Consider the following 13,973-nt stretch of genomic DNA (forward strand, 5'->3'; position numbering starts at 1 on the left):
CAAGTGAGCCGCAACGGGCCGATGCGCGCCGATCCGAAGCCGGGAACCAGGAACCTCTTCCGGGTCTCCCACGCGGGTGCAGGGTCCCAAGGCTTTGGGCCGTCCTCAACTGCTTTCCCAGGCCACAAGCAGGGAGCTGGATGGGAAGTGGAGCTGCCGGGACTAGAACCGGCGCCCATATGGGATCCCGGGGCTTTCAAGGCGAGGACTTTAGCCGCTAGGCCACGCCGAGCCCTGGCCCTAGTTTTCTTCGTTTTTTATAAATTGTTTTTGCAGGTATTCCTACCCGTAAAATAAACAACGCAGGCAGATCCTCTGCTGATTCTAGGAATGGACTAAACTCCACAGACGGGGAGGCCCGGGGAAACGGAGCACAGCCCACTCTCCCTGGAACTGGGGAAGAAGCCGTGAGGCTAGGTGAGCAAAGTTGGCATAGAGAAGAAAAGAAAAATAGTTGTGTTTTTACCTCTAGATGACATGGAGCAATTATTTTTAAAAAGATATTTTGCCTACTATCTTTTTAAAATCAGTTTTGCCATTTATAGCTGAAGTCTTATTTAACATGTAATTTTTAATTGTTTTGAGTTCCTCTGCTTTTGATCTTTAGTAGAACTGATAGACTTTTTTTGTTAGTGTGTTAGTCCCTCAGAACTGTTCAGCTTTGCTGTTGCTGTTGTACTGTGAAAAACATACTGAACAACATACAAAAATTGTTAACCAAAACACATGGAAGGTTGGAATTGGCCCGTGGGCCATAACTTGTCAACCTCTCTTCTGGAATGAACAGTATTTCTGTTTTTCAAATCAACAGGATTTCCTGTGGATCCTCGGAAGGTGCTAATAGTAGCTGGCCATCATAACTGGATTGTAGCCGCATATGCCCATTTTGCTGTGTGTTACAGGTAGGAAGTAATTAATGATTTGCTGTTCATTTGAAGGGTTGCTTTTAATAATTCTGATTGTGTTTTTAGATTAAACAGCAGCTTCTTGTAGCCATAAAATTTTACCCCTACATGCTTTACCTGTTTCTGTGTTACCTGGTTGACATTTGGTTGCTTTTGTTTTCATAGTTAATTTGATAATGTTGCTGGGGTCTTAATGTCCTCTTTGCTTTAGATTGTGTGATAGTATATTGTCACTACGATGTTCAAACGTGTCCTTTCTGTGTCTAGCTTTTGAGTCATTTACCTGCTGTCTTACTTCAGGCAGAATGGCTAATGTGTGCCCTGGTTTCCTGCCTCTGTAGGTTGTTCTGTCTGGGAAAGGAGAGCACTCATGTTGGGGCTAGAGTAGTGGTGTACTTACATGTGTGATATTGACACAATAATTTTGTGTTGCTAATTCTTCAGAAACTACAAGATAACAGAGAAGTGTAGTGACAATGTTTTTTAATAATAATACATTCATTTTACTTTTGACGATGTTTACGCAGCTGAGAAGGATGTGTGCCCATGAGGACCACCGATTAGGGTGGGGAGGATCAAGGAATGGGGAGAAGTGTATGATACAACTGCCCCAAGTCTCCTTTTTTCTTCCTGTGTCTGGGGAAAATGGAGAAAGAAGGGTAGAGGGCTGCTCTCAGCAACCCATCACATCAGAACCTAGGAATGGGAAGGCCACCTGAAGTCATCCCAGGCTCCCTGATGTGGGGCATGTTCTGAGGATACTGCTTAAGTGGTTTCCAAAGTTCTGAGATGGTGTTGATTCCATTGCTCTAAGGTCCATTGGCTGACATGGTCGACCATAGAGTTTTGATTCACCCAATTGCTCGTCTGGGAGAGCTGTCCGATTTGTTTTACCCTGCATGGTACTAGGTACCCTTTTGGAGTTTAAATTTCACTTTAGAACTTTATTTGGGATCTACTTTGGGGCGTATGCTGTGAGATTTGAGGATTTATTTTCTTATGTTCTTCCACATGGGCAGCTAATTGTGTCCTGGTCACTTACTGTGAAAATGATTATTTCTCACTGCATTCTACAACCTCCTTAATCTTGCTGCGTATAACTGTTTTTGGACTTTTATCTTCTTCATCTTTCTTATGGATTTTTTTTTTTTAATGTAAAAGGCAGAGTTAGAGAGAAGGAGAGACAGAGCGGTCACTCTCCCATCTTCTGGTCACTGCCCACATGCCTGCAGTGTTCAGGGTTGGGGCTAGGCCAAAGTTAGGAGCTTCTTCCAGTTTTCCCACGTGAGTGCAGGAGCCCAACACCTTGAACCGTCCTCTGCTTTGTTGGCAGGCCCATTAGCAGGGAGCTAGACTGGAAGAGGAGCAGCTGGGACCTGTATGGGACAGCCCCAGCCCTCTCCTGTGGAATTTCTTTGAGGGCTCAGTGTGAAAAAGAACTGTATGTTTTGTTTAGTTATCTTGCTTCGAGTATTAGTTTGCTAAACTGTAGTAAAAAGACGAAGTGCTAAACTTTCAGCTTATTTTTTTTTACATGTTTTCAATTTTGTATTCATAATAAATCTTGCAGTTGTTACACAGTCACTGATTCTTTACCCTTTTCTGGATCTATCATGCCCTCATTATTGCAGAGAAAAACAACTTAGCCTGTGCTCACTGGCAAAGATGAGATTACGTATAGGTTGCTTGTTCCCAAATGAGTGACTAGAAGATCACAGGATTCATTTCCCTAAATTCAGGTTCTCTTCATTGACTGCTGCCTCGAACCTGCCATGCATCTATGGCAGCAAAGCGGTATGTTGTCATGGTTCCCGAAGGACTGACCATCCTTGCTTTGTGCCCAGGATCGCAGTCCTTAAACACAACATTTCACTTTTCACTGTTTACCAAGTTTCAGCTTGTTACGTCCACATTTTTATTCAACACCTGGCTCCCATCTGGTAGCTTAAGAGCATAGTTCAATTTGGTACAGTAGTTAAGAGATGTGAATACGTTTTCCTCAGTATTGCTTTGGAGGAAATCAGTAATTCTCCAAAGAGGTTAGAATTATGTATTTTTTTATGAATTATAGTTGTATTTAAAAGTGAAACCGGTTTTATTCAGGTTTGTTGGTGACCATTATTTATGGATAGCAAAGTTTGATTTTTATAATGAGCATGTCAAGTGATATGTAAGAGATGCTTTTCCCCTCCATGTTTTATTTATTCTGGTTACACAGAACAAAAAGAAGCTTTGCAATTTTGTTTGCCTTGTTTAGTGTAACTTTAAAAATAAGTTTTTCATACTTAACTCATTGTGATTGAAAAGTTGTTTATGTTCTAAATGTGTGATACCATGCTGAGAGACTTAATTAGGCAGAAATAACTACTAAAATTTGACATTATATTAGACCATGCTAATCAACAAAATTAAATGTGCAGAAATGTTAGCTTTTGTACTGGGGCATCAGTGAGTTCATTAAATGTTGGGTGTGGACCTTAGAAACCAGCCCTTAGAGCAAGGCTTTCAGGCGCCATCTTTTATTCCTGTGGCTCTTAGTAGGTGTTGGCATGCCTGTGGAGAGGTTGCCTGGCAGGCACATAGCCAGCTGCAGTACAAGTAGGTTCAGTGCACATGGCTTCCATTGATTCTAATACTTGAAAGACTAACAACTAAAAATAAATCTGCAATACTGTTATTCACTTTTCCTACCCATAGAAAAACACCATAGTGCTCTTCCCGTCCTTCCCTGCCACTGTTTTTTTTCCCTTTTCTTCTGAGAGGCAGACTTAACAGAAAGAAGGATGCGGGCAGGGAGAAAGCTGCCATCCATTGGTTCACTCCTGCATAAGCTGCAGCAGCCAGGGCTGAGCCGATCCAAAGCCAGGACTCAGGAGCTTCTTCTAGGTCTTCCATGTGGATGCTAGGGCCCAGAGACTGACTTCTCAGCTTTCCAACACCATAGACAGGGAGCTGGATTGGAAATGGAGCAGCAGGGAGGTGAACCGGCACCTGTATGGGATGCTGGCACTGCAGGAAAAGCCACTACTCCGGCACCAGGGCTGTTTCTGTATGAAGAAATACAAAAAAAATACAACCATGTTTAAGTTTTAAAAATAATTTTAGAGACTTTCTTGAATTATTTTTTTTTTGAGAAATAGAACCATGTTATGTTTTTAAGTCATTATTTGCCATATATATATAATAATGTATTATGTCAGGGATCATAGTCTGACTTCATAAGTGATCTGTCAACAAAATTTAAAAAGCATACATATATTGTAAAGGTGAATGGCCTTTGGGGGGAGGCTGAGTGGGGTTACAGGCAGTTGTGTCGTGTTCACTTTGTTGCTGCCAACTCCTCCTTCTGTGTCTGTTTTCTCTTAACAGAATCAAAGAATCTTCAGGATGGCAACAAGTGTTTACAAGCCCATATTTAGATTGGACTATTGAACGAGTGGCTTTGAATGCGAAAGTGGTTGGAGGCCCACATGGAGATAAGGACAAAATGGTCGCTGTTGCCTCGGAGAGCAGCATCATCCTGTGGAGTGTCCAGGACGGGGGAAGTGGAAGTGAGATTGGTAGGCAGAGTCTTGTTCACATTGCATTTGACTTACTACAAAACATTTCGAAGTTTCAGAAAGAATGATCCTATGTATGAAAACGGGCCAGGTCTGTAAGCTCAAGCCGCTGCACGTTCTTTCCAAGGTCCAGGAATAGTAGGGCTACTCAGTGTGAGAGGAGTGAGCTGTCAAAGCGATAAGAGATTGAGGCTTCTAGAAAGAGGGCATCATCTTTCTAGTAGTTTGCTCCAGCTCTACACAGGCTGCAACGTGAGGTGTTGTTCTTCCTGAAGCCCCTCCGCTGGGGGGGGGCTGCTTTTTCTTTACCTTTCTTGAGCCACTGGGCTTTGAAGGGTGTAAATAACGCTTCTAGTTGTGGCTTTCTGGACCAGGAATTTTCAAGACTTTTGACTCCTTAATGATCTCAAACATTTCTTCAGTCCGAGTCTGTGTGTAGGTTTTTACTTAAAGATTCATGTATGTGAACGTCAAAGTGACAGAGTAGGGGAGAGGCGGGGAGAAATCCTTTCTCCACTGACTGGCTCACCACCCAGATGGCTGCAAGGCTGGGATTGGGCCAGGTCAAAGTGAAGAGCTGGAAGCTCCTTCCAGGACAGCCACATGGGTGCAACAGCCCAAGCACTTGGACCGTGTTCTGCTGCTTTTCTCCGGTGCATCACCCGGGAGCTGGGTCTGAAGTAGGATAGCTGAGATGGGAATTGGGGTGCCAGCATTGTAGGTATGGCTTTATTGGCAATGCCACATTGCCAGCCCCTCCAGTTTAAAAATAGTAGCAAGCCTAGTGCAGGATAACAAAACGATGAAATTTCTAACAAGTGGAATTGAGGGAAAGCTGAGCCTGGGAGCATCCTCACTGTCACCCTGATTCCCTCTGCTCTTTCTCCCGCCTTCCTCCGACACTATTTCCTTAGGTCACTGATGCACTGTTTTCTAGTTTCTTTTTCTCTGTTCTTCATATTAAGTTTCATTGCTCTGTTTTTAATTATTTTTTACCCTTTGTGGGAAACATTCAGTCTGTCTAGTGAATTTTATGTGAAATGTTGGACTTTTCAACTCTGAAATGGACTTTGATTCAATTTTATAAATGATGTTACTCTGCTGAGATTTCCTTTTATGCATTCTTTATAAAATCATTGTGCATACTAACATACATATTAACTGATTATGCATACTTTATTAAATCAGGTATATTTATGGGGCTGGCACAGGCCAATCTTCTGCTAGCAAGCACCGACATCCCACATGGCCAGTGATTCATATTCCAGCTGCTCCATTTCTCACCTAGCTGTCTGCTTATTGACTGGGAAAGCAGTGAGGATAGCACAGATCCTTGGGCCTCTGTACCCACATAGGAGACCCAAAAGAAGCTCCTTGCTCGTGGCTTTGAATCAGCTCTGTTCCAGCCATTGCAGCCATCTAGAGAGTGAATCAGCAGAGAGAAGATCTCTTCCCTTTGGCTTTCCTACTCAGTGTGACTCTGCCTTTAAAACAAAAATAAATCTAAAAAAAAAAAAAAAATCAGGCAGGGCCTGGTACAATGGCTCAGTGGCCAAATCTTCACCTTGCACCCGCTGGGATCTTATATTGTGTCCTGGCTGCTTCACTTACCATCCAGCTTCCTGTTTTTGGCCTGGGAAAACAAGAGAGAAAGGCCCAAAAGCTTGGGACCCTGCATCTGCATGGGAGACGCAAAAGCTCCTGGCTCCTGGCTTAAGATTGGTTCAGCTTTGTCCATTGCGGCCACTTGTGGAGTGAACCAGTGGACAGAAGATCTTTTTTCTCTCTCCTACTCTGTAAATCTGCCTCTCCAATAAAAATAAATATTAGAAATATCAGGCATATTCATAATAGCTGTTACAAAATATTTTGTCTTCTAGTATCTAAGTCATTTATTTTAGGTCATATTTTATTGCTTCATGTGTTCAGGAAAAAAATTTTTTTTTCATTTTATTTTTAATGCAGAGACAGAGGCAGACAGATCTCCCATTTTCTGGTTCACTCAGATGTTTGCAACAGCTGAGACTAGGCAGGACTAAGCCGGTAGCCTGGACTTGATCTGCGTCTCCATGTGGGTGGGGATTCAGGCACTTGAGCCATCACCTGTTGTCTCCCAGGGCATAAAAACAGGAAGCTGGAACTGGAAACAGTCAAGATGCAATCAGGGGTGTGTGTGTGTGTGTGTGTGGTGTGTGTGCGCCTGCCTGAGTGCGTGAGCTAGCACCCGGTCATCCTCAGATGTGTCTTCAATGCTGTATCAGGTACCTTCTAGGGCGTTTTGACAGATTTCAGGTATTTGCATGATACATTGTTTAGGCGGTGTGGATCGTGTTGTCTTTCGTTTTGATAATTTCTATTCTGGCAAAAAAATTACTAGAGGATCATCTTGATTCTGTTAGAATTGTTCTAATGCTTTGTTGGGTAGGTAACTTCTTGAACTGCTCAGTGAGGATTCTACTGTAATGACTGCCGACTTGTGTCCCTTGAGTTATCTCACGCTACCCAGTTACAGGTGGTCGTTAGTTAAGGCCTTGGAGAGCTCTTCATGCAACTTGACCACTGGCACCATCACCCTGGCACATTCCCAACTCCTCCTTATGCCTTACCCACAAAGTCTGCAAATTTGTCACCTGCTCCCTTTAGGAAAACTCTCGCTCCTCTGTGCTGTGATGTATCCTTAAGCAGAACAGTAGAGCAGGTGTGGGACTTGTCTTGTGTGTTTTCCATCTTTCAAGTCCTCTGCTGCCTGCTCTGCTGTGCCTAACAGGAGTTGCCATTTGTATTTTATCCAGTTTGTTGTTTTCAACTGGAAAAGTAAATTAATACCACTTATTCCATTATGGTTGGCAGCAAAAGACCTCCTAATAACTTAAGGAAATTTTTGTGACATTACAAATTTTTTTTGGTGACATTAAGTTTTTTTGAAATTATATGACACGGTAATTATCCAGAAAGGAAATTGGTTTTGAGTATTTTTTTAAAGATTTATTTATTTTTATTGTAAAATCAGATATACAGAGAGGAGGAGAGACAGAGAGGAAGATTTTCCATCCAATGATTCACTCCCCAAGTGGCTGCAACAGCTATAGCTGAGCTAATCTGAAGCCAGGACCCTGGAGCTTCTTCTGGGTCTCCCACGCAGGTGCAGGGTCCCAAGGCTTTGGGCCGTCCTATACTGCTTTCCCAGGCCACAAGCAGGGAGCAGGGAGCTGGATGGAAGCAGGGCTGCCGGGATTAGAATCCTTACCCATGTGCTATCCCGGCACGTTCAAGGCGAGAACTTTAGCGGCTAGTCTATCGCGCCGGGCCCATTTTTCCCCTTTTCCAGTTGTTACTTGTGACCTACCAGAAAGTGAAGGAGATTTTATTCTTTGCTTTGTTTTCAAAAACTAATCTGGCAGGTAGCTATGTTATGAGATGGTACAGCAGTAATTTGTCCTTTGCCTGAAAAGAGGCCATTTGTGGTTACAGATATTCTTCAGAGTTTGACAACACCATCCAGAGAAAATTGCTAGAGCTGGTGTAGTCATGATGGCGCTCTCCCGGGGTGAAGCTCCCCTCCTGTGTGTCTCATATGTGACGGCGCTTCTGGGCTGTGGCTGTGACAGGCAGTGTGTTGCTGAGAAGGCCCTGTAAGCCGGATCTTATCATTACTTCTGCCATGTCTTCCCTGTGTGGGCAGGAGCTTCCAGAATGTCTGCCTGCCTTTCTCAGACCCCCTTCTTGTGGTTTCTGCTTTTCACGTTGCCTCTAGTACTTCAAATCGTTCACTTCATATGCTCTGAAAAATTATTTGGTGTTACAATAAAAGTGCTAATATGTAAGAAAGCTTAACATTGTATGCAACATGAGATGATAAGTTTCTGCTTTCAGATGCCAAGTTTATGTCTGAAGGGCTTGGCTTTTTGTGCTTTTTTTTTTTTTTTTGCTGTTGCAGTCTGGTTGACAGCTTGGGCTGAGAAAATTTGCTCATGTTTCTATATGTAGTTACATATGCAAATAAGTAGAAGACATTTCTAATAATATTTACCAGTGTTTTGGTTTTTGTGATTTTTGAAAACTGGGTCCAGTATACGTATTTTTCTTTTTGCTAGACGCCTGGTTTTCTCAGGCTTGGTGAAGAACGTTCCAGATGGCATTCTGTAATTGAGGATGTGCACGTAGAGCACTTCTGAACAGAGGGAAAGCTTTGCCCTGCTAGAACATTCAGAACGAGAGTCAGAATAAGTCCATAAGCTTTGTGGCTTAAGCCCTTAGCACGCTCTGGTTGCTCGTAGTTGTAGTGGCACTTAATTCTCCCCCCTTCCCCCCCCCACTCTCCCCAAATAGGTACTTAAGATGCCTCATGCATTTTTGTTTTTCTCAGCTAAATTGTAACTTTTGATTAGCACAGTTGCAACAACAAAAACAGCAGAGCTTATACTTGAAATAGAATTACCTAAAAATCTACCTAAGATAGCATTTGATAGGTAAGAGCTGTTTCCTCAGCATTATTAGAAAAAATAGGCCATTTCCCATTGGTGTTCTTCAAGTTATTGATATAATATTTAAATAGTGAAGTTGCAACACATGAAGGTGAAAATGATTGTTGAGACATTTGGTTTGGACCGTGTCTTTATCTCCTGATTGCATGGCTAGAGACAGCTGTGTGGGGCTCTGCATGCCAGAGCGAGAGCCGAATGGAGTTTTCTGCTTGGCGGTTCTTGGGTCTTTTACTCTTACTAAGGGAATTTGCAGCTTCCCTCACCTAGCCCTCTTCACGTTGCTCAGATTCCCTGGGCTTGCCCTCTCCCAGTCCTCTAACTTGTTCAACTTTGAATATCAAACCCAAGATACATTCTCAAATACCTCTTAGCCACCTCCCGCACTGCCCTATTATTTTTGCGTTATATAATTAGTAGTTTGTAATTTTTAGTACTAAATTAAGTTCCTAGTGACACACTGTTTTCTCATGCTTTTTAAGTTGGGTGCTAATTATAGTGCCTTTTGAATTAATTGAGATGGTAAAGCTGGAAAGTAGGGAGTTTAAAATAAAGCCCTGAGTAAAAAGGCTTGAATGTTTGAGTATAATGTGATTTCTTTGTTTTTCCTTTTTATTTATTTGGAGATTTTTAGACACGTCCTAGATAGTTGACATTGCCAAATCTGTCTTTAGATTAATGGTTTATGACTAATATGTCACATAAATTTCTTATGGATTTATGAAAATGCAGTTGTGCTTCAGGTTTAGTGGGTCCAGATTTAATGAATCCCAAGATTCTTTTCAATTTGTTAGTGTTTTGTTCACTTTTCAGGGGGGCGGGGCGGTTGGGAAGCAGAGCTGTGGGAGGGGTGGGAGAAGAAGAGTTCTTCTGTCTGCTGGCTCACTCCCCAGATGGCTGCAACAAACCAGGAGATAGGAGATTTCTCTGAGCTAAGCACTTGGACTGTCCCTCCCTGCTTTCGTAGGCCCAAGGAAGAGGAGCAGCTGGGATTGGAACGTCCCTCCTGGGACGCCAGCAATGCAGGAGGTGGCTTGGCTTACTGTGCCACACCACAGTGCTCATCCCTGTTGTTCACTCTGAAGCTGCCAGCTTATTGTGATGACAGACTGCAATGGAGCTGTGGCTTTGCATCACAGGGGATTATATTGGTGTGAATGTGCTTGGGACAGATGCTTCCCTGCCTTGGAGGTCCATAAGCTGCTTAAGAACTTGTGGCAATGAGAATAGTTTTAACTTAGTCACACTTAAGATGCATCTAAAGCGGGTTTTGATTATGTCAAAGGATGGTCACTGATTAATTAACCTCTTTGCTTTTTGCTGTCACGTAAGGAGTGTTCAGCCTTGGTGTTCCTGTGGACGCGCTCTTCTTCATTGGGAACCAGCTGGTGGCCACGAGTCACACGGGGAAAGTGGGAGTGTGGAATGCTGTCACTCAGCACTGGCAGGTTAGTTTTAATTAAAACATGTGAAGCCAGGTCAGAGTCGGTGTGCAGCTTGTGCCAAGCATCTGTGCCTCCCACAGAAGAGAGGTTTTAGTTTGATTATATGGAATATTGCATGTATTTAGTAGTACACTGTCACCTAGACTGTGTTTTCCAGAAATTTAAGTTACTGTTGTTCGGCATTCTTCACTTTGTTATGATATTTAGATTTATGCCTTGGGCACAGTAGTTCAGGAACATATTATGTCCTGTATGGAATCACGATGTGTGTGAACATACGTGAGCTCTTCAGACAAGGTAGCAAGCTAAATGCCTGCAAGTTCTTCAGAGAAAGAAGAAATAAGATTCTGAAGGAAGGATGAAAACTAAGAGCATTAAATGGAGAGTGACATAATAAGATCCATGTTTGGGAAAAGTCACCCCAACTAAGATGAAGGTGGCCCGGGGACTGGGGGCCTGTCCTACAGTAATTCAACAAAAAAGGCAGAGCTTCCATGATTTGCAGTGATGGCTGAGACGGCAAAGGTCAGTTTATTTGAAACACATTTCGTAGACCTCTTAAAATGATGGACTGATACCTGATGGCCGACTGGCTGATGATATTGTGAATAACAGAGTGGAGGAGAAGCAGATAAAGTGATGAGCAGGGTGAAGAATAATTAGGTTGACTAAAAAATGTTTACTTTGCTGGTCCCTTAGTCATCCAACTACAGGTTCCCATATATAGTTGGGACAACTCTGGTACTTAGAGGCAAAATGACTGGATATAAATAATCCATAATACTTATGTGATAATTTTTTAGAAAATATGAATTGGTTAGAATTTTCAGCTGAGATAGAATTTAGAAGGAAAGCAAAGCCCAAACTAAAGCTCTGGGGGACATTAATATTTACTATTTAAGGGGCAAAGTAGAAGAAAACTTTCTATGGTATGTTTGAGGAATTGTATGAATTTGGCATTAAGATATCATTTGAATATGTATATGTCAATTTGATTGTGATGAGGGAAATTATGTTTTAGGAATTGAAGATTACAAGATCAGAGTACTGGACACCACAAATTCAGAGTTACGTTTTGAAAAATTTGCTGATAAAGAAAAGAGAACAAAAATACTGCCTTAAACTTCAATAGAAAAGAAAAAAAAAAAGCATGCTCAGGGCTTTATCTTATTTTTTGTGTTGGGGAGGAAAAGCTTGGAGTATGGATTTTAGAGAAATCACCTGGAGATAGAAAGAACAGAAATGATGTCTGGTCTCATAGGAGTCAGGAGCGGTGGGATTTGCAGTACAACTAAAGAGTTCCCCCCAAAAGAGTAGAGACACTTCCATGTCTCCCTCAGAAGGGCTCTGAGGATAGATGAGATAAGACGTGGAAAGAAACTAACACGGATTTCGGGGATTAAGTATGGTCCAGTTGCAGAGGACCTGGAGCAAAACAGTAAGTTGACTTTCTCAGTTAGTACTCAGTGACTAGGGACCAGAGTGATTTTTTTTGGCCTATTTCAGGATTGGAATTTTAATAAAATGGATATGACAAACCAAGGTCCATGGATGGTAAGGTAAGATAACTGAAACCATAGGATCCAGAAGCGGTAGTAGGAAAGTGGTAGAGGAAGGTTAAAGGAAATTGATGACTTCATGTGGAGTAAGAATTGTTGGAAAAAGCAGCAGTTGTAGCCAGACATTTTGTTTCAGGATTTAGAGCTGCAGGAGTTTTCAATAGTAAACCCAGATTGTATCACCTGTTGAGCTCTTTAAATGATGAAAAGGGTCTAGAGGGGCATCAGTTTGGATGTCTCGATGCCAGGAGAGTAACAGGAATTGTGATAAAAGTAAACTGATCCAAGTGCCCAGAGCTCAGTGGAGGGGAGAAGTTGATCCGAAAGTGACAGCGGGGCAGACATCTGATCGATGACTACGTGACATGACTGACTTGGGTTTGTTGGAAGCAGTCTTGAGATCTTGTGATTCTGAAATACTGGGAAATCTTGTGAGAATAAACAACTTTCAATTAAAGGAATTACAGTCTGGGAAGGCCAGGTTTATTTATGATGAAGATACTGAAATCATGCTTATGGGGAAAAAATAGTAATGTGAGGGGCCTTTTACAGAGGTACGGCAAAAGGCATTATAGTGGTTGTCAGTATAAAAATAACGGGCCAAGGAATGTAGGTGTGTCTGCAGTGTGTGTAGAGGAAATTGAGCAGAAGGAGTCTTGCTTGTGATAATTTTATAAAGGAGAGCATCAATTCTAAGGGTTTAGTTTTCCAGGTGGATAGTTAGTCTTTCACTGTTAGTTTCTTGTATAACCTGATGCTTCTTATCGCTTCCCAGCCTCTTGGCTAAGATCAGGTGTAACATGATCCTTCCTGCTTGCTATGTGTATGACTTGAAAACTCTTATCTGACAGAGTAGGTTTGCTGCACATTCCAGGAAAGTTGAGCATGGATGCATCAAGTAAGCCCAATAGCCTAGTCAAGATGAATTCCCTTGCAGAATAGTGCAGAGATGGTACGTGGTGAGGCCTCAGCATCCACTCTGCAGATCTCCATCGACAGTTGTGACCGGAGGCTGCCTCCTAGGATCATGGCAGTAGCACTAGAGTAGGTTCCGATTTGGCATTTAGCAACCCTTCTGTGCATAAGTAACACAGACAAGACAGCCCTGGTACATCTTCACTCTGGTTATATCAGCAAGATTGATGGGAGATATGTGAGCCACTAAACAGAGTGCAGCATGTGTGTGTGTGTTTAAGCTCAAAAGCCAGTATGAATTTTTTTGGTATAGCATTTTCTCAGATCAGCTTCCATAAAATATGCAAAGTTAATTAAAGTACTGTGTCTGGTTAACGTAAGAGAAAATATTAAAGTTTTCAGTTTCTTCTTTTATTCTTTAATCTTCCAACACACCAAATTATGTTTTCAGAGAAATGAATAATAAGGAAATAATTTGTGTTGTCAAATAGGTAGCCTAGGCTTAGTTTCCTGGCAGCTGATGGGCATGATTTCCCAAGTGGTTCAAGTTTACATGCAGACTTGCTTTGGAAACTAGATGTTATTGTTTCCATTCTCATGTAAAAAGAGACTAGCATATCAGGAAATGAAGATACAGCACAGTGTGCATCTCTCCTCCTGAATAAAAGATGGACTCCCAAGTCTTGACAATAGGATGCTGGACTTTGCACCGTTGTCTGTACCTACAAGGCAATGCTACACTTAAATAGCAAAATGATGGACTTTGTGACTGTTGCTAAAGGCCTATACTATTATAAAAATAGAGGGAAGTACAGTAGGGGTGCATGGGAGGGGAACTCCCTGAGCTTAAGGAACTGTATCATGAAAAAAAAAAAACATTTTGGAAGTTCTGCAAAGTCATTATGCACTTTTTCCTAAAGGGTTGGAGGATTCTCTCAATTCTGAGGACTAGAGACAGGCAATATTACTCAGTTTCTTCCTAGCTTCTACATGAACAGTAGAAACTGAATTTGAGGAGAAAATACAGTTTTTGGGAGCAGGGATTCAGAGGGAATTTGTATGATCTGCCTGGCTCTCTTGGGAAGAATTGTTAAGGCTTATCTGACTA

General features: G+C 42.1%; 1 protein-coding gene across 3 annotated transcripts in view; it reads left to right on the forward strand.

The window, feature by feature from the left end:
• KCTD3 (potassium channel tetramerization domain containing 3) overlaps positions 1-13,973 on the forward strand; it is a 38,728-nt gene that overhangs the window by 11,764 nt on the left and 12,991 nt on the right. For 2 of the 3 annotated variants that reach the window (XM_004578642.4, XM_004578641.4), the window contains exons 7-10: positions 277-417; positions 812-902; positions 4,275-4,465; positions 10,279-10,394. In XM_004578642.4, coding sequence (XP_004578699.2) covers positions 277-417; positions 812-902; positions 4,275-4,465; positions 10,279-10,394 — 539 coding nt within the window. The remainder of the gene's footprint in view (positions 1-276; positions 418-811; positions 903-4,274; positions 4,466-10,278; positions 10,395-13,973) is intronic. The other variant, XM_036495208.2, reaches the window with a different exon arrangement.

The sequence above is a fragment of the Ochotona princeps genome, chromosome 10 (genome assembly GCF_030435755.1).
Source record: "Ochotona princeps isolate mOchPri1 chromosome 10, mOchPri1.hap1, whole genome shotgun sequence".
Classification (NCBI taxonomy): Eukaryota; Metazoa; Chordata; class Mammalia; order Lagomorpha; family Ochotonidae; genus Ochotona; species Ochotona princeps.